General features: G+C 42.4%; 1 protein-coding gene across 1 annotated transcript in view; it reads right to left on the reverse strand.

Annotated features, from left to right (window-relative positions):
• CDH13 (cadherin 13) overlaps positions 1-21,205 on the reverse strand; it is an 813,406-nt gene that overhangs the window by 180,741 nt on the left and 611,460 nt on the right. Inside the window, exon 6 of the mRNA XM_014536715.1 lies at positions 538-682. Within this exon, the coding sequence (XP_014392201.1) occupies positions 538-682 (145 nt within the window). The remainder of the gene's footprint in view (positions 1-537; positions 683-21,205) is intronic.

Here is a 21,205-nt window from a genome sequence, read left to right on the forward strand (position 1 = left end):
TAGGTACAAGTATTTCCAGGGAGGAAAATAAAATGTCTTGCCTTTGGCCCTTTGACTGAGGACAAAGGTTTCTCCACGCACATCTAAGGAAAGGGGAGAAAAAAGGCCTACCCATTTTTCCAAAATGGTTCTGATTAAAATGCAGTTATGAAAAGAAATAACTGAGGAGCCTGCAGTGGGGACTTTAATGTCCTTCACAGCCACACTGCTTCACAAAGTCCAGCCTGGGGCCTCACAAGGGTGAGGTAGATATTTACATTGTGTCCCACGGTAGCCATGCGTTAAAGACTTAGATGTCGGTCACCCTTAAAGGATCACCTTTAGGGACAAGGGGAGATATTTCCATAGTTTGCAATACCCCAGTCATGTTCTGAGTTGCATCTTTCCAGCTCCTGCTTCTACCCAGGGAAATAATATGTCAATGATGATGCATACCAACAACAAGTTGGAGTGGCAATACACAGTCTCTCTCGTCCCAAAGATCAGAGTATGCCACTTCCCAAGCCATTATGCTAATGATAAGCCAACTTAACATACCTGTAGGCGATCCTTCCATGACATGACCAACATAGGGGCCCTCTCGAAAGCTTGGTCTATTGTCGTTCTGATCAATCACAATGACTTCCAGAGGGACTGGCCCCTCAAGAGTTCTGCCGTTAACATCAGTGGTCTCCACAAATAGCTATTGGAGCAAAGAGATGGAGAAAGAGGGATTAATTCATTATGAAAATTGAAAGCAGGTTCTCTGGAGAAGGTTGGTTATATCAGCAATTGTATAAGCCCTCAGCAATATTGTGGTCTCAATGGATAGACACTAGGACTAGAATAGAAACTAAACATTAGAGAATAAAAGACAAAGATCAATTCATGGGAGGTCCCCCTTGGGAAATTTACAATTAATTTATCAAATCTGCAAAGGAAGTCCAAAAAAAGAAGAAGAAAGAAAAAAGAAAACACTCGTAATCAGCCATAGCTAAGAAAATGTGCTTACATTGTTTCTGTTTTTCCAACATCATTATGCTTAAATGGAATGTTATGCTAATAAAAATAATTGACTAAGCAGTTATGAACAAAGTACATTAGAAAATAACTGAAAGTGTTTATAGTAATGTTTGGGAGAAATTCAGGGCAGTAAGTATGTATAGAGAGCCTTCCTGGTGCAAGGAAGCCATTTGCTGGGTCCTGAATGACACCTCAGGATTCCTGCCCACCAGGCCCTTATAATCTATGGGGAAATGTCATAATTCCACGAGACACTTCCAATACAGAATTACCTTCAGATCTCAAGAATGAAGAAAATAATAGCATAAAAAAACATTAGCTTTATTGTCTTGGAAACAGGAAATTATGTCATGACATTTCCAGTGAATCACAGTAACCTTATGCTCTTATTTTCTGAGCCTAATTCAGCCTGGATTGAACTCGGCAGAGATGGCAGCACTTCTCGGTGGATATCAGTGGTGGTCTCTGCATTGAAGGGGGTTGAGCGTTTTAGTCAGAAAAGGGTCTCTACAGTGGGAATCCTCAGGAAGAGGCCTCTGCAGCTGGAATCCCAGCATAACATTAAAAACACTCATTATTAGGAATAATAATCAATATTATCCAGGGCTTACCCAGGTTCTCTACTATATTAACTCACTTGATCCTCACAGTAATCCTAGGATCCTTTTGTGAGGAGGGAACAAAAGCAAACAGAGATTATACGGTGGAGTCTAGATTGGACCCCATGAAATCAGGCTCCAGAGATTACATTTTTAACATACATAATGTTTCTAAGTCACTTAATGCCTGTCACATAAAATATCTCAAGAATATTATAAGGCTCTGGCCAGGTAGCTCAGTTGGCTGGAGGGCCGTCCCAATATACCAAGGTTGTGGGTTTGATCCCTAGTCAGGGCACATACAAGAAGCAAGCAATGAATGCATAAATGAGTGGAACAACAAATTATTCTCTCTCACTCTCTCTCTCCCCCCCCCCCCAAATCAATAAATTTAAAAAAGAAATATTCAATTAGCTCCTGCTATTGTTGCTACTGTTATTGTTATCAACACCAATGTAAAAACTAGCCCAGCCCTGGCTGGTGTGGCTTAGTTGGTTGGAGTATCATCCAGTACACCAAAAGGTTGTGGGTTTGATCCCCGGTCAGGGCACCTACAGGAGGCAACTGATGGCTCTCTCTCTCTCTCTCTCTCTCTCTTTCTCTCTCTCTCTCTCTCTCTCTCTCTCTCTCTCTCTCTCTCGTCAATTAAGGGGAAAAAAACTAGCCCAAATTAGGAAAATAAGAGAGAAACACCTTTGTTACAAACCAGCACAGTACCCTACGTAATGGTGCTATAATTGGTATCATTCTTTTGGAAAGCAGCATGGGGAAATTCAACAAAAAGCTTTGAAAACGCATACATTTTGTTCCATTTGTATGCCACTCCTGGTTATATTTGAGTTAGGTTGTGCTACATATATGAAAATATTCACTCTAGTGTTATTTCTAGTAGTGAAATAACACTGGCATCCACTAAATGTCCAGTGAAAGGGGACTAGTTGAATGAATGTTTATGTAACAACATGCTAGAATACAGCCATTAGAGAAAATGATTATTAAACCTTGTTGATCTACTAAGAATATTGTGTGAAAATAAGCTAAATAGCATGTGTAACATATACATATGGACAGAATTTGAACTTAGTAAGCAAAAGTAAAACCAGGTATGCTTGGGAAGAGAGATATAGTTTTCATTTTTTTTTCTTTAACAATCTTTTCACTAGCAAATTAAAACATACACCCACACTTTGATTTCTGGAGCAAACAAAATAATGCATGTATACTTTAATTAAAGGGGCAGAGCCTTTAACATCTGCATAAATAGAAAAATCTTAAATAGAGTTCACTCTTATACTTTTACTAGGGGCCCAGTGCACAAATTTGTGTACCTTAAAAGGAACTGTGGGCCATGAGGCTGCAGTGGGCACAGAGGCAGGTCTTGGCCCATCCTCCACCCCCCGCCCAGCCCCTCCCACTGCAGCATCTGGTCCCCAGTCTGCCAGCAGCCCAGCTCCCACCACTGCCGCTCCCACATGCTGACAGCGGCAGCCCTGCTCGCACCTGTTGACAGCACGGAGCAATTGGGGCTGGTGCCCTCAGCAGGTGTGAGTGGGGCCGTCACTGGCAGTGGGTGTGAGTGGTGGCTTCCAGCCCCGATTGCCCCTCAGGAGCAGGAGGAGGTGGGGAAGCTCTGAGGGGTGATCAGGGCTGGCAGCTGCTGCTTGCACCCACTAACAGCGCCGAGCGACCGGGGCCGGGGCTGGGGCCGGGCACCAGCAGTGGGTGTGAGCAGCAGCTCCCGCAGCAGGGGCGAGCACCTGGGGGGACCACGGTGCGTGGGAGCAAAGAATTTTCAGTAACCACCAGAGGCTTGCCCTGATGACAGCGACTGGCACCCCGCCTTGGTCTGATGCCCCCACTCACCTGCTCCACCCTCCCACCATGGCCAATGCCCGCCATGTTCTGTGCTCTGCCACCTGCTGCCAATGCCCACCATGTTTTGCACACGCCCCCTGGTGGTCAGTGCACATCATAGAGACCAGTTGTTTGGTTGTTCCGCTGCTCAGTCTATTTGCCTATTAGCCTTTTATTATATAGGATGCTGCTTTTAAAATCTACTTTGAGAATACTGCTAAAGAAAGAAAATTAAAACAAAGCCTTGGGGGAAAATCATCAATAATGAAGGTCTGGCCTTTTGTCCTACCAAAATAGCCAGAGTTGACTTTAACTTAACCAAAAACCTATGTCTAAAGACAACACGTATGTTGGATCTGAATCTTAAGTTTTCTGTTTGTTCACAAACTGGCCCCCGTACATGAAGGGTGTGGAGAGATCTAAGAAAGAGGTGGACCATTCCAGATAGTAGGTAGCAGTTTAATAAGTAAGGGAACCTATATATGAGACTTGTCTTGGAGACCACAAGACAAGTAGATCTCTGTGTCCACCCACCAGGATCTTGAACGTTTATGTGGGTTCAGTCACATATGCCATCCAGATGGTCTCAACAGCACCTTACTGTCTCAAGGCTGTGTCCTTGAAAAAGCTCACATTGTGGGAACGGTGGGCAGAACATACATTCCAAGGACAGGAGAGGAATGAGGAGCCTGACTGCATGGGTCCAGCTTGTGGGTCAACAGGCGGTCACATCCTCTTGATGACCTCCTCAAACTATACTTCCACTTTTTGCAAGACTCGGGTCGTATAAGAAGCACAAGTAGGACAAAGGAACAGAATTCACATTTGCCAAATATGCAAATATACTGGAACTGGGAGGAGCAGGCTCTAGATCCATCTCAACATAATGGGAAGACAGACAGACAGACACTAAGGAGATATAATTGATTAGGATGAATGAAAAATGTTGCACCAAATCTCATAAAATGAATTATGTAAGTAGACAACCTGATAGCAGTTTATGTCATTCCAGTACCCAGAGTTTGACTCCTGAATTTTTTAGTGGAAAACAATATTGCTAGATGCACTCTGGGTGAGAGAGAGAGAGAGAGAGAGAGAGAGAGAGAGAGAGAGAGAATGAATGAATGTGTGCTGGCAGGGGAAGTACCTATTTTAGATACAATAGTTTGAAAGACTCTCTATAAACTTTCAGGCCCTGCCCAGACTCTACTTATTGCTGAAGGAACATTTTGATTGAAACTTGAAAAACAACAAAACAGAAGGAGCTGGCCACGTGAAAATGCATGGAAAAGAGTTGTAGACAGCAGGTGTAATGGCTTCTAGCTTAGCATTATATTAGGGATGGTCTTGGTACAAGATGAAGTCAAACTGGGGCTCCACTCAATTCCAACGGAGTAGACTAAAGTGGATTCTGCTATAACATTCTTTGCTGGGTAAAAAGAGATGGAGGGAAAATGATATCATGCTTGTTTCTAACAAAGAAAACCATAGTAGACGGAGTAAAATATAGAATAGGAAATGCTAGTGCCTTACTAAGTAGTCTATGCATTTTCCAAATGGCATATATTAAGTGTGGATGAAAATTAAGCAGTCATGGAGAAATTATTAGTAAACATGACCTTATCTACCCAATCACTTACTATAAAGAAATCTGACATTCCAGTGAGCTTAAATAACTATTCTCTTATGAAGGTCACATCCACAGTTAACAAATGTGAAATCTTCTGAAATGGGACTCCTAACTTTCAGAGGGTACCTCTAGTATCAGAGGATAAATGTTTAATGATGTTTTCATCTTCCTTTCCTCTACTTAATTGAAATTCCCAAAACACATAAGTCCTTAGTCTAAAAAGACTGGAACAATGTTTGTTTCCTTTGAGTCACAAGATCTATTCTAGGGACTGTGTTTTGGGCTCCAGAAATAAAACAAACCGGAATGCATTCTAAGGGAGACATTCTCATGCCTGTCCTTGATGTTTAAAGTGAGATGCCAATTAGTAGAAACCTACTGTGAGAAAAACAAACAGGCAGCCATTGGCAGAAAGCAATGGAATAATTGCTCACAGGAAATGGAAATCACCCAGTTTCTCACTGACTATTTCTGCACCATCTTCTAGGACTGCTATTCTTAATGTGAGTGGTTGATCTTCTTGGGAATAATGAGGGGTGACATATAAAGAGGTCCACTGTGGAACCAGAAATAGAGAAGATGCTCAATAAATTAGATCTAGAAACAGTTGCCCAAGTTACTTGGACAAGTAATTGCCTAATAATTCATTCCATGGCAAGTAGGCCTGAAAAAGTGATATATTCGACCAACGTCTGTGCTGTGTGTTCTAGGACCTTGCTATTCACAGTGCAGTCTTGGGCCCAGCATCCCTGGCATCCCTGGGGGTTTAGAAATGCAGACTCTCAGGCCCTGCTAGAACCTCCCGAGGCAGCCCTGCATTTTATCCCATCTGCAGGGAACCCAGGTGCACACCATTCCTTGTGTGATGCTGAACTGTAACACAGGAGTTAGAGATGAAAGCCCAAGGACCTGTAGCACTTGGGAAGGGCATTCCCAGGTTTGGATGCATGAAAATAACTTCCAAACAGAAGGCAGAGTCGCACCACCTGCTAGGAAGCCACTGCACACTTGGACTCGTGTCAACCCCAGACACACAGGTCAAGCAGAGCAGGTGTTTTCTGTGGATCCTTTGAACAGACACACACATGTATAAACACCACACATACAACATACAAACACAGATATAAAACTCATACACACACAAATCAATTTTCCCAATCTTCTCATCTTCAATGGTACATAATGAGCACTTAAAGTGTATTTTGTCTGATCACTTTCTGTAAAGTTGTGAAACAAAAAGTAGGGAGAAGGGAATTGCCTACTAACTGCAAAGTGAAAAGTTGCAGAAAACAAAAAAAAAGAGAGAGGGGTCCTAGAGGCGGGGAACCTCACAGGGGGTGGAGCACCAGTGTTGGCGGCACCCAATTGCCTCAGCCGAGGTGTGATTTTTGGATCCCACACTGCATTGTTGTTCTCCCCCACTGAGATGCAATACCCCTGGAGGGGTAAAGTAATTAGGTTCTATCATTAGAGGGCCTAGGGTCATCTAGGGGACTTGTTGGGAATCTAGTTTACAGCAGCACTTGGCAAGACTGGTGTTAGTGTCTCCTGCCCACGTTGTAGAAAACTGAGGCATCATGGGAGAGAGACGCTGGTGGTCATGAAGGAGGGGAGCACTGCTAGGGGAGAGAGGCACATTCTGAAAGCCTGAGTACAGGGCTCTGAAGAGCTGTGGAGTGAGCCCTGGACCTAGATTCAGGAGAAAATAGTCTCCCTGATGTCCCGGATCCAGGCTCTGAGTAGGCACCCCCTCTTTGACCTTGGTTTCTGTGTTATGAGTAAGAGCCGACCACAGAGACCTCATAGGATCTAGTGTGGACTAAGTCAAGGGCGTGCAAAGGTGTCTGACATAAAGTGGGTTCTGAAGTTTAACCCAACTCTTACTGCCCAGATTTCAAAGGGCCAGCTTCTGCCTTTCCTAGAGAGGGCAGAACTATTTTACATTTAAAATGATGTCATCAAAATAGTCTTAAATGGCATCACTGGAGGCATGAATGTCTGAGCAACTAGCAAGTATTATAGGTGCCACTGCATGGTTATCATTCTGCTCTAAACTTTTTCCAGAGGGTGGTCCTTCTCCCGGGACCAAAGCAGAGACGCAGAAGCCATCCTCTTTCTCCACGAAGCCTTCTCCCCTCTCCCCAGCCACTCGGCTACCAAGGCCTGTCTATCATCCCAATCTCTCTCAACTACACGGTCTTCTCCATCTCCATCACCGCCTCCTGAGATCAGCTTCTGTGACCTCTCACTGGGCCACTCCAACAGGCACCCAGTGGTGATCCCTGCACCCGCTCTTGACCGCCACAGCCTCTTCTCTGAAGGGTTTGCGATGGTTAATTCGGTGTGTCAACCTGACTGGCCACGGTGTGTCCAGACTCAACATTATTTCTGCATGTGCCTGTTCCACATGAGATTAGAATTTAAATCAGTGACTCGGTAAAGAGATCCACCTCCCAGTGTCAGGTCAAACTGCTGAGGGCCTGAGTAGAAGCGATGGGGGAGGAAAGAGACTCCTGCTCCTTCTCCTTCTGTCTGTCCTGGGCCCGAGGTCTCCTGCCCTTGGTGCTCTGCTTCTCAGGCCTCCGGACTCAGACCAGCTGCCCCTCTAGCTCTCCTGGGTCTCCATTTTCAGATGGCAGGTCATGGACTTCTCAGCCTCCACAACTCAGGCAGGAGTCGACTCCTTATAATAAATCTCTTCATATATATAATAAATTTTTACACTGATATTTACATTTTACATATTTACATATCTCCTATGGGTTCTGTTTCTCTGGAGAACACAGACTAACACAGGCTTCCAGGGTATCTTTTCAAATTTTAATTTGTTTATAGACACCTCCCAATCATTTCCCATCACTCTTAGGATAAATACAACATTCTTTACTTTGACAAGTCTTTTTGGCCCCGGGCCACTGCTCCAAACTTTTTCCACGTTACAAGCGGTCCTCCTTGCGTGGTATCCAGGCACACCAACCTTTTTTTCAGTCCCTCCACCTCTCCTTCCCCACACAAGCATTCTCACTTGCAACGCTCCTAGAAGCATGAGCATCCTATCTGCTGTCCCCTGGTGATCCCTTGTTCATCCTTCAGATCTCGGCTTATTATTTGTGTGACAATTCAATTACTGTTTGCCTCTCCATCTGGCCCCATGAAGTTAGAGGCACAGTAACTGTTCCTGCCTATTAGCCAATCCCCAGTACTGATGCCCAATGCCTGGCACATCACAGGCACTGGAGTTAATATTCATTGCACAGAGCCCTGTGCTGAAGAGGTAATGCCTCTTTAAGAGAGTGGAGACCAAGTTTTGGCCTCAGCTTCAGCCATCTGTCCTTTCTCTCCAACTCTGGCATGGGAGAGCTGACAGTCAGGCCCCAACCCACCGACCATAGGCCAGCTGACATCTTGTGCAGTCTCAATTCACGAATGAGAGCCATGGTGGTAAACGTTACCGAAGCACATTAAATTGATTACTTGCTTTTTACAAGAAGGGAACAACATTTATTTGGTGTCTGATACATGTCTGGGCTTTTGATGTATTGCCACATGGGGCTCAAAACAGCTTGGAGAAATACCTCTACACAGAATCCAGAGAACTTAAGTACCCGGTCCATGGTCCAAGGCTGGCTTGTGATCTGGCTGGACCCAAACTTAGGTCTGACACAAAAATTCAAGCTTTCCCCCAGTATGCTCTTATTTGCTAAATACTTTCTCACAGATTTTCATGTCAGTTTTGTTTTATGTTCTTTACTAACTTGTTATTTACTTAAGAGGCATTACATTGATTGTTATGTGTCACTGTTCCCCCATCAGAGCTAAAAATAGCTATTAATTTAGGCAATGAGGAGCATATTATAAAATTTTCCTAATACACATGAAAATACATATTAAAACACACCATGAGCCACTATGCATCATATAACATGCTGCCACAAATGACCCGTTGGATGTATTACAGTGTCAGCCTGGTTATAATATGTTCCCTTTGGGGACGTTATAGACTTTCTGAAAAGAAAAGATGTTGTTCTTATAAATTTAGCTCTCAAGTGAACATGGTGAATATGTCAGGGAGGGAACAGTGTATGCCAGTCATTCCTAATCTATTTAAAGCAAAAGTACTTTGCCCTTGACAGTTTTCTCAGTGGTTAGAGTGTTCCCTGTGGACTAAAGTGTCATGGCTTTGTTTCCAGTCAAGGGCATGTACCTCGGTTGCAGGATCAATCCTAGGGCCCCAGTCAGGGCATGTGCAGGAGGCAATCACTCATGTCTCACATCGATGTTTCTCTCTCTGTGTCTCTCCTTCTCTCTTCCACTTCCCACTCTCTCTCTCTCTCTTAAAAAAAAAGGAAAATTACGCAATCCAAGAATGGAGACATGAAGGCACCACATGAATGTGAGCTAATCGCTTCACTTTGGGAGCCGTGGTCAATGGCACCAGGTTCTTAGTGCTGATCTCTGAGTCTTGTGTGTGGGAGGAGAGAGAGGCTTGACTGTGAAGTAGGGAGCAGGCAGATGAAAGATCTCAGGAGCCAGAGAGGAAGCCAAGCTCCAGCATAGTTTCCCTGAAGCCTGAGTGTAGGTCCCCTCAGCCAGCCATCCTTCCCAGCATCCCAGCACCGAGGCTCCTCTACTCTCCTTCCATATCTTGAGGCATCTCTACTGAGGTGTGAACTATCAAGTCACTACATGCACGCCAATGACTCTTCCAACCAATTAATGCACCATAACAATGGAGACAGGCTGTACACAATCATGGACAAGAATCCTTTTTCAAAGACTAGGAACATAATGAACCAAATGACAAAGCACGTATAAGCGCATTGGCCTTCAGCATCACAACAAACAATTAACATCTTGCCCTTCATTTGGCTCATCCTCTCATCTGCTTATGAAAGAGACAATTTAGTCAGACAAAATTTGATACTGTGATCTAACCCAAAGGGATGAACTGGTGGAAAACAAAATGTGCTACAAGGATTTTTGGGTGAAAGCCAAAATGAGGAAGAGCTGGCTCTTAAAAGCCAATACTTTTTGTAATATGAGATGACCCAGGCAACAGATGTCAAACCTGGATCAATGGAGTAGGAAACAGAGCATGGCACACACCGTCTATAGACTCATGAGTCATTATGAAGTAAAACAATTTAGAAAACACTGACCTTTTGAACTCTGATGGTTCTGCTTCAGGCCAAATATTCAAGTAAACTAAAACACACACACACACACACACACACACACACACACACACACTCACTCACACACACACACACTCACACACGAGTGAATTGCTTATTTATGATGATAAATAAGTAGCAAACATCAGATCAGGTTGACTGTGTGTGTGTGCACGCATGCTTTTCAGCCACATGTTTTTTGATCACATAAAATAAAGACAATATATGAGCTAGGACTCCAACGACATAATGTGACCCAATTTCTCTTTTAGACATAGATGTCTCCTACCCAAATGAGTGTGTTCCCTCCAAGTTACCTTTCTGGGCACTAAAAGGTGTCCTTCCTGGGTGCTGTGGTTTGCACCATCTCTGAAATACCACTATAGGAACTTCTACTAGACCAGTTTAAAAGTCACAAACAAAGATGGGTCTCATTCCTTTTATGCCAAACGTCATCCTTTACACTAGAGAATAGTTATGCTAGAAATACAAAATGGTAACTGGAAGTTCACTGTGTGCAATTAGAGATACACATAAGTCTAACATTGGACATCTCCAATTAAACGTGACTGCAAGTTTAGACAGAGAGACTCACACAAAACCTTGAAATACATATGAAAAATAAGATGCCTGCATTTGCTTTCCTAGAGGACAAAGATAAAGAAAAGATGAGATCCAGCGATTGTGGAAGTGCGGGGACGTAAGCACCAGGTTCCATGCAAGTGTAAATTCAACTTGATACAATCTTCCCAGAAGGCAGTTTGGCAGTACCGGTATGACTCCAGACCCTCAAAGATGTTAACAGATTTAAAAACGTCTGCAAAGATACCATGGGAATAAAAAGCCCACAGAGATTTTGGGGTAAGTATGCTCTTACAAGTTTATTTAAAACAGACGATTTCCAAAGTTTGAGAGTAGTTGGAAGATTTTTTTAAAGCAGTACTTTACACTATGGATATAATGTTTGTTGTGATATGAAAAAGAAAATAATAAAACTAATCCTAACTTATTTGATTAATGTGAAACTGAAATTGCCTTTGCTTTCTGTGTCTGAGTTCTCACATGTTTAATTAATATAGTATCATGCTCATTTATTATAGACTCCTTTGGTAGAGACGGATACATTCTGCATGTAGATGAGAATTTACTTGTGACCCAATCGGATCATAAACAACTCGAATACCTATTGTCTAGGTATTCCTTCTATATCTAACTTCATTCTGTGCCTTGAATAAAGAAAGCATTGAACACTGGCTAGTCTGGCTCTGGATAGAGCGTTGGCCTGCATTAGATTCTGGTCAAGGGCACATGTCTGAGTAGTGGGCTCAATCCCCAGTAGGGGGAGTGCAGGAGGTAGCCGATCAATGATTATCTTTTATCATTGATGTTTCTATCTCTCTCTCCCTCTCCCTTCCTCTCTGAAATATATATATATAAATATATGGCCCAGCGCATGAAATTCGTGCGGGGGGTGGGGAGAGGGGTCCCTCAGCCTGGCCTGCACCCTCTCCAATCCGGGACCACTCGGGGGATGTCCAACTGCTGGTTTAGGCCCAATCCGCTAAACCGGCAGTCAGACATCCCTCTCGCAATCCGGGACCACTAGCTCCTAACCACTCACCTGCCTGCCTGCCTGATCACCCCTAACTGCTCTCCCTTGCCAGCCTGATCGCCCCTAACTGCCTCTGCCTCAGCCCCCACTACCGGGCTTTGTCCAAAAGGACATCCGGAAGGGTGTCTTGAATACATCTGGTCTAATTAGCATATTGCCCTTTTATTAGTATTGTATCATGTATTAGTTAATGATACATTTAGCAAACATATATATATATATTTATTGACTCTTTGTTTGCAATTATTACACTCTCCTCACCTTCCAACAGGTCACAAAAATCCAACGAGGCTTTTCTACCAAAGACACCCTCACTGATCACTGAAATGACCCTTGAATCGGAAAGCCTGCCTTCAAAATATGGCTCTGCTCCCTATAGAGTGGCTGTGGTTGACAGTGTAATGGTCTTCACAAAATTTTTTTAGAAATTTATCTTTATTGTTGAAAGTATTACATATGTCCCCTTTTTTCCTCTACCTTGCTCCCCTCCCTCCACCTGGCTTCCACCCCACTCCGGCCTTCACGGCACTATTGTCTGTGTCCATAGATTATGCATATATGCATAAAAATTCTTTGGTTAATCTCTTCCCACATCCACTTCCCCCTTCCCTCTGAGATTCATCCGTCTGTTCCATGCTTTCATGTTTCTGGATCTATTTTGTTCATCCGTTTGTTTATTTATGTCAAATCTTTACTGTTGAAAGTATTACATATGCCCCCCTTTTCCCCCCATTGATCCCTTATAGCCTGCCCCCGCCCCCCACCCCAGGCCTCCACCTCCCTTTTGTCTGTGTCCACCTTCCCTCTGAGATTTGTTACTCTGTTCCATGCTTCTATGTCTCTGGATCTATTTTGTTCAACAGTTTATTTTGTTCATTATATTCCACATATGAATAAGATCATGTGATACTTATTTTTCTCTGACTTATTTTGTTTAGCATAATACTCTCCAGGTCCCTCCATGCTGTCTCAAAGGGTAAGAGACCCTTCTTTTTAACAACTGCATAGTATTCCATGGTGTAAATGTATCACAGCTTTTTTTATCCACTACTCTACTGATGGGCACTTGGGCTGCTTGCAGATCTCCAAAAATTTGATAGGTTAGATTACATGGCAAAGGGGAATTAAGGTTGCAAATGGGAATTAAGGTTGCCGATCTGCCAACTTAACATAGAGAGAGTAACCTGGATTATCTGTATGGGCCCACAAGTAATCACAAGGACCCTCGACAGATAGGGAGAGGACAAGGTCTCAGTGATGCGATATGAGAAGGGGCTGGAGCAGCCATGGCTGGCTTTGGCATTGGAGCAAGAAGCCAGGAGCCAAGGAGTGCAGGCAGTCACTAGAAGCTGAAAATGACAAGGACCTTCCTCTACAGCAGACCTGCTGGCACATTGACTCTAGCCCAGTGAGATCCACCTTGGATTCTGAACCTTTAGAAATGCAAGGTAACAAATGTGTGTTGTTTTCAGTCACTACATTTGAGGTAATTTATTACCACAGCAATTGGAAATTAATACTGTGGCCACAATTTATTGTTCAAACTGGAACACATTTTAGAATGTAAGTAGGTACTATTAACAATTAAGCCGAAACAATAGGTACAATCCAAGATTGTCCTAGGCAAACTGGCTACACAGTCATTTTATCTTAGGCGACTTCACTTTCTAGGTCTCAGTTTGCACATGTAAGAAAGGCATTTGGAATAGCACTCCAAGCTTTTCTGTTGTTGTTGTTAAAGTAATAAAAACATAAATGAGCACAGTTCCCAAGACATAGAAAATTCTAAACAAAGGTTTATTATATCAGGGGAGGGTTGGTGACCTTGGCCTTCATTCACTCCCAATAGACCTTTATTTAGGCTTTTGTAAAAGTGGATGCAGTACCCTTGATTCAATTCCTACTTGTCAGTCATTACCCTTTTGAAACTGCTTTTCTATTACAGTAATCCAGGTTTCTCTTTGACATTAATCACTGCATTTCAAGTTATTTTTCTTAGCTTTACTCATTTATCAAAGTTGAATCTCATTATGAACAACTCCTAGAGAAGTCCCGGGAAAAGGTTCTTTCAGCTTTCTGTAACACTCCCCACCTTCACAGCTCTGTGTGGGATTTCCCCCTTGACAGACTGAATGCAGTGTTTATAGCTCTCTCTAAAAATGATCGAAGGGGCAATGAACGTTTCATACTTGTTAGATTATTGATTAAAGATCTCAATGCCATTATCAACTGTTCTTTGAAAAGCTTGCTCTGCTTAGAGCTATAGTATTTCCTTTGACAATTTGAAATGTTTAGGTCTGTTTCTCCCAAACATAATGAAAACATTTTTTCTTATCTATGCATGATCACGGCCACACTGGACTTTGATGGCATTTTTCTATTTAACGTTTGATTAATTAATAATTAATTAATAGCTTTAGTTATGTGGAAGAAATCTATGCAGATATTAAAAACAATTTTATTTAAGCAGAATGGGTAATGTCCCAGTGAATATTCTCAACCCCCAAGAGGGGGCTCAGGCTGAAATTTTTAATTGGTTCAAGTAGAATTTATATAAATAATGGATGTTGGAATTATTCCAGAATCATTAAGGATATGTACCAGGGGTAAGAGGATTTTTGTACAAAGATGGGAAATATAATACTGTGAAAACAAAGCCATAGGAGAAAATTATCTGGGATTTTATTTTCACTTGCCCTTCTCCTTCTCCAAAAGTGAAATTCAGAGGAATAGAATGAAATGAAATTTTTTTTTTTATTTTACAACTCTAAAGTCATTTTGTTAAATAAGTATTAAAGTATGTTTTATAAAACATGTTCTCCAAAAATTAAGGTTGAGGTATAAAAATTTAAAGTATAGCCTATAAATTCCAGGTGGATTAAAGTATTAGGAGAAAAAGCCATTGAATATTTATGAAATAGAATAGGGAAGACCTTTCTAAACCAATGTGAAAGGCATAACTTATTATGTAAATTGAGAGAGTAAACTATTTAAGGGCATGTTTTTGTATGACTAAAATAAACAGAAAACTGAGAAAATATTTGCATTATATAAAGCAGAGGCTTACTATCTTGAATATAAAAAGAGCTGGTTAAAAATCAATTAAAAAACAACAATTAGCAAAACAAGAAAACAAACATGCAATATACATGTAAAATTAAAATAAGGTAGCTTTTTGCTTATAAAATTGCCAAGATAATTAGAAAAGCCTGTTAGTTGGTATTTTGCAAATTCGTGAGGACAAAAAATCTCATACATTACTGATGATACTAAAACATCTTTCTGAAATGCCATTTGTCAATATCCATTATAAGCCTTGAAAACATGGTTTTACTTGTAGAAATTCAGCTTAGGGCTTAGGGGCTATGTGTGTGGGCATGGCAGGGAGTGTTCAGTAACAAGTATACTCAGTCAATATTGCTTAAAAATAGGAAAATTTAGACACAATACAATGTTCTAACAGGACATTGAGGAAATAAATCTATGGTATTTAACAAAATGACTTTAGAGTTGTAAAATAAAATAAAGTAGAATACTATGTTACAGAAACAGTTTAAAGAATGGAAAATATATTATTACTGTAGTGTTCATGATACAAAGTGCAATATCTGATTACAAAATAGTATGCATTATATATGTAATTTTTGACAAATAGACAAAAATATGATACTATTAAGATTATCCTGAAATATTAAGAGTGGTTTTACTGCAGATGGTTTTTCACTTTGCTTCTCTACACTTTTCTAATTGTTTTTATAATGGGCATGTGTTAATTCAAAGTTTAAAAGGGATTTATAACATTTATTGTAGTAAACTTGCAGCTTATTCAGACAATGACTACAGATTGGTTATAGATTATTACCAGTGGAAGTCTGCTAAACTTGAGGACACTGAGTATCACTCAGTATTGGTGATTACTGAGAAAGAAACGAACATTAAGTATGTAGGAGATCCCCAGTATTACAGTAATTATAGCAGAATACAGAGTGGCTGGCTTTTTAGTCTTCATGGGTCTCTGAGTTTTGGATGAAAGACTCAATGCACTTGACAGAATTTTATAATATGGAACTCGGTCTCATCAGCTTCATGTCTGAACCACACTGCTATCAGTGTCTGCTTTGCCCCCTAAGCTTTACTTTTAAGCTCACTGATAAATTCTGAGAACCAGGAAAGAGCTGAGGTTCCAAGTGTGGACTTCAGATTCAAGGAGACTTGGTTTCCAGTGCCCCTTTTTCCTCTTATCAGCTCCGTGATTTTAAACTTATTCAGTTACTTCTTAGAATCTCAATTTCTTCATCTTTAAAATGGGAGCGTGGGATATAACTCACAGGGCTGTTGCTTGTAAAGCGTTTAGCAAAACACTCGGCATATAACAAGTGCTGAATAAACAGTAGCTGCCGGTATCCTTAAAGGTTTTGTATTATTGCCGAGGACTCCTTGCCCCTCTAGGTCCACCTGCAGCAGACTCCCTCTCCAGATTGGGTGCCCTCTTTAGTGGCGCACTCTAACCTCAAGGGCTGTGAGGGAAATGCTTTCTTTTTAAATTAAATTTATTTTGAAGTATTTTTTTTTATTCACATACAGGTGCGAGAAATCACAGAGCTGCAATATACTCTCTCCAGTTTCTGCCAAACTTGTAGTACAGCATCATGGGCAGGGCACTGACATCCATATCATCCTGTGTCTTCCCAGACTTCCTCAGTTTTATGTGTACTCTGTGTGTGTGTGTGCGCGCGCGCGCGTGCACATGCACGCGCACATGTGGGCACCTGTGTATTTAATTCTGTGCTTATATTCATCACCTCAATCAAGATACAGGAACATTTCATTTCCAAAATTCCCTGTTTTGTTGGAGAACAATGCTTTCAAAATTTTAATTTGCATCCCACTTCTGGGTAAACATCCAAAAGAATTGAAAGCAGGGTCTTGAAGAGATATTTGCATACCTATGCCCATAGCAGCACTATTCACATTGTCAAGAAGTGGAAGCAACCAAACTGTCCACTGACGGATGACTGGATAAGGAAAGTGTGGTCTGTACATGCAATGGACAGCCTTAGAGAGGAAGGGGATCCTGCTACAAATGATAAACCTTGAAGACATTATGTTAAAAGAAATAAGCCAGTCACACAAAGGACAAATGTGGTATGATTTCTCTTATATGAAGTATCTAAAGTCGTCGAATTCATAGGAACAGAGAGGAGAACAGTGACTGCCAGGGGCTGAGGGGAGAGGGAAGAGGAAGCATCTATTTAATGGGCAACGAGTTTCAGATTTGCAGAATGAAAAAGCTCTGCAGAGGTTTCACAATAATGGGAACAGAATCAACATTGCTAAACTGTACACTTAAAATAGTTAAGTGGAAATTTTCATGTTATATGCTTTCCTATCACGATTTGAAAACTTTAATTTGCATGGAAATTGCCTAGAAACTTGAAGAATGCAGATTCCAGGGCCCTGGCCCCGGGATTTATTTAGTAGGTTCTCAGTGGGGCTCAGAAATCTCTGTTAAATCATCCCAAGTAGTTCTGAGGCAGTGGCCTAAACACTGCACTTTGGGGAAGCCTGCTCTGGGGAAGCTCAAGGCTCCTCATTTATCATTGAATAGCAGGTGCTAAGACCCAGTAGAGGCTGTCCCTTCTTGGGACAACATGACTAGCGGGGCATGGGGTTGGCAAACTTATTTATTGTGCATAAGACCCTAATGGTACTGAGCAGCACAATAATGAGCCACCTGACTTCCATCAATGCCAGCATGCATGAGTCACCCCTGTCATCTTTCATGTTTTTCTCCTTAAGCATTTCCTACTAAGACCCTGTCTTTGTAAGAGAGGAATCAACATTAGCTGCTAGGTGAGTGGTGGTGTCCTTACTACGTTGAAGCAGCCTGGACCCCATCAATCTTCTTCACCCACATCTGGCCCATCTGCACCTCGTGTGCCCTGAATCTGATCATCGCTCACAACTTGTTGGTTACTCTCTCGGCTAAGCCATCATCTCCCTCCCATGCTAATGTGAGCACCTCTTCATTGCTCTTTCTGCTCCTGCTCTTGCACCCACACTCTATTTATCCCACAGATTCCCAAGTTGCCTTAAAAACGTAAATTGGATCTTAACAATCTTCTGCTTCCCAACCGTCCCACATCAGCTGTGTCCTAAGTCCTCACTGTGGCTTATAAGTCCTTCACGCGAACCTTAGATTTGTCCTTGACCACACTTCCATCACACACCCAGAATAATTCCAGTCTGGCCATATATCCTTGGTGTTCCTCAAACCTGCTAATTTCCATTCCTAGTCTTCGAAGTCTGTGTTCCCTCACCGGCAATGCTCTTTTCAAAGGACTTTCCATGGCTTGCTTCTTCCTCTCATTCAGGTCATTCCTTAAGTACTTTATCAAAATAGTCATCCCTCCATCCTTCCCCCTGTGGTTTCCACAGCTCTGGTGGTCATAGGCCGATCATGCAGCTGTTTCTTTAATGCCTGCCACCCTTACTATAATGTCAGCCCATGAGAACAAGGAGGTGGCCTGTCTGGTTCCCACAGCACAGAAGTTGCCTTTCATAGAGTAGGTTTTCAGTAAATGTAACAAATGAACAATGGATGAGCTAAGCGCTGTGAGTTTACAAGGAAGTCTCCTTTGTTCCTGGAAGACAGATCAAAGACAAGAAAGATGTGACACCTGTCTTTTGAGGATTCCCCAAGGGTGAACCCAGCTGAAAGGCGATGCATTAAAACTCTTCTACATCAACAAAAGCACATTCTGCCTATTTCAGAGGAAGAAACCAAATTCAGTGAAGTTGTTACAACTGTCTCGAGTGCACACATTTATTTCACATGAGCTTATTCATTGTTTGGCAATGACGGATAGAATACAACTTTGTTCTGACAGACATATTACTAATTAGCATATTAAAATGAAAGAAAATAAGGAAAGTGGAACTTAATATAAATTCTAGCTCACCAAAGTGATCCCATCTTTTCCGGCCTTTATAAATGAGGCAATACAAGTTACAAGAATGACCTCATATTTCTTACATAAGTCCCGTTTTACAATTCTTATAACCCTAGCTCAGCATCTCTTCCCTGATTTTTTTTACTTGTGCATGAAAATGCCTCAAACAGCCACAGATGACTGTGCCGTGACCCGATGCATTCTGTTAGATTGCTCTGGATTTGCACCCTGATTGCTGCATCTCCTCTTGTTTGGCCAGAAGCCCCACCCAGATTGGTGCACAGGTCCTGTGCTTCCGAGTACAGACAGTCCACATGCCAATCAGCCTGCATTTGGCTGTGCTCTGGACCATCAGCTTCCCCCTGGCACAGAGCCAGCCCAGAGTGAACGAGCCAGTGTAACTTGTTACTTTGTTCATGATACCCTTTCTGTGATTCTGGGCCATGCAGAGAGGAAAATGGTAGTCTAGCCCCAGCCCCGAGATCCCGCAACCTGTTACTACGTGAAAAGGGTAAGTGCTAATGAACAATAATATTTCTGACATCGCTCTTCTGAGTTTTGCTAGGCTGAACCATATGAACCAAATTTTGTAGGGCAAAGATAATTAAATGCTATTGGTAATTCCAGCTCAAGTCCAGCCTGATATCTGTTTTGTAAACGACGTATTGAAATATACTCACCTGCATTCATGTATGAATTGACTAAGGCTGCTTTCCCACTAAAACAGCAGATTTGAGTAGCTGCAAAGAGTTTGCATGACTTACAAAGCCTAAAATACTTACTATCTGCCCTTTAAAGAAAAGCTTTCTGACCCCTATTTACAACATTCAGTGCAAAAGGAGGAAGCAAGAAAATACCCAGGGAAAAATAAGAGTTTTGATGTAGATTTCAAACACAACTTGACAACTTAAGGTCTCTTTAACTAAACTCTCTCATTATTTATTTATTCAACAAATATGTTTTATGCCTTTAGTATACTTCAATTTCTGCACAAGATCCTTGCTTTACAATAATGAGAAAACAGTCTCAAGATTTTTTAAGCTCCTCTAGAGCCACCTTTGAGTGGGATTATACAAGTGTCCTGTAAATAATTATTAAACAAGGAAGGCTATAATGAGATTTCATTTAGATTTTGGGGGCTTGGGGGATGTTCTGAGAAGGCTTCTCTGATGGACATTGACAGGGGAAGGGGAAGGAAAGAGCCTGTGTAGATCCCTGTGCCTTTGAAAAACTGCACAAAAGCCAGGGGGAGTGACTGGAGTGAGAGAAGTGGGCAGAGAGACACGGGCTGGGACTGGAGAGGCAGGCAGGCAGGTCAGGGCGGCCCTTGTAGACAATGCTAAGCAGTCTCAGCTAAGGGCAACTTAAAACACCACTGAAACCATCTCATGGAGCCACTTTGGAAAACTGTCTGGATATCCCTCAAATAGCTAAGCACAGAATTACCATATGACCCAGCAAATCTATTCCTAATCACATACCCAAGAGAAATGAGATAGGTATGTACACATAAACACATGTACATCAAAATAGCAGCATTGTTTATGAGTCAAAAGGTAGCAACCCAAATGTCCATTAATGGCAAATGGATAAACAAAATGAGGTCTATCCATGGAATGTTATCCTATCTAATAAAAGAGAAACATGGTAATTAGCGTACGACCGCTACCCTTCCCATTGGCTAATCAGGGCGATGTGTAAATTAACTGCCAGCCAAGATGGCGGCCGGCAGCCAGGCAGCTGGAAGCAAACATGAGGCTTGCTTACTTCAGTTAAGGAGGACTCCAACGTTCCCCGCCTGCCTTGCCGGCCTCTGAGCTGGCAGTTTGAAACATTGTAACAAATATAGAAGCTAAACAAAACCCCAGAAACCAGCTTTCAGCCGGCCAGGATCTCAGAGCTGGAGATGATACAGTGTTTCGATTAGAGAACTGAAACAAACCAGATATCTGCTTTCAGCAGCAGAGGCCTTGGCCCAGAATAAAAAAAAAAAGAAAAAAAGGAGCGGTTGGGAGCTTCAGTCAACAACCACCAGCCTGAAAGCAGCCCTCAGCCCCTCACCCAGACTGGCCAGGCACCCCAGTGGGGACCCCCACCCTGAAGGGTGTGTGACCAGCTGCAAACAGCCATCATCCCCTCATCCAGGCTGGCCAGGCACCCCAGTGGGGACCCCCACCCTGATCCAGGACACCCTTCAGGGCAAACCAGCCGGCCCCCAGGCCTCTATCCTATATAGTAAAAGGGTAATATGCCTCCCAGCACCGGGATCAATGGAGCCGTGTGGCCTCCTGGCACCGGGATCAGCGTGACAGGTGGCAGCGCCCAAACCCCCTGATCGCCCTGCGGCTCTGTGGGTGACAGGGTGCGGCGCCCCAACCCAC

This window comes from Myotis brandtii, unplaced genomic scaffold, assembly GCF_000412655.1.
Source record: "Myotis brandtii unplaced genomic scaffold, ASM41265v1 scaffold165, whole genome shotgun sequence".
NCBI classification, from domain to species: domain Eukaryota; kingdom Metazoa; phylum Chordata; class Mammalia; order Chiroptera; family Vespertilionidae; genus Myotis; species Myotis brandtii.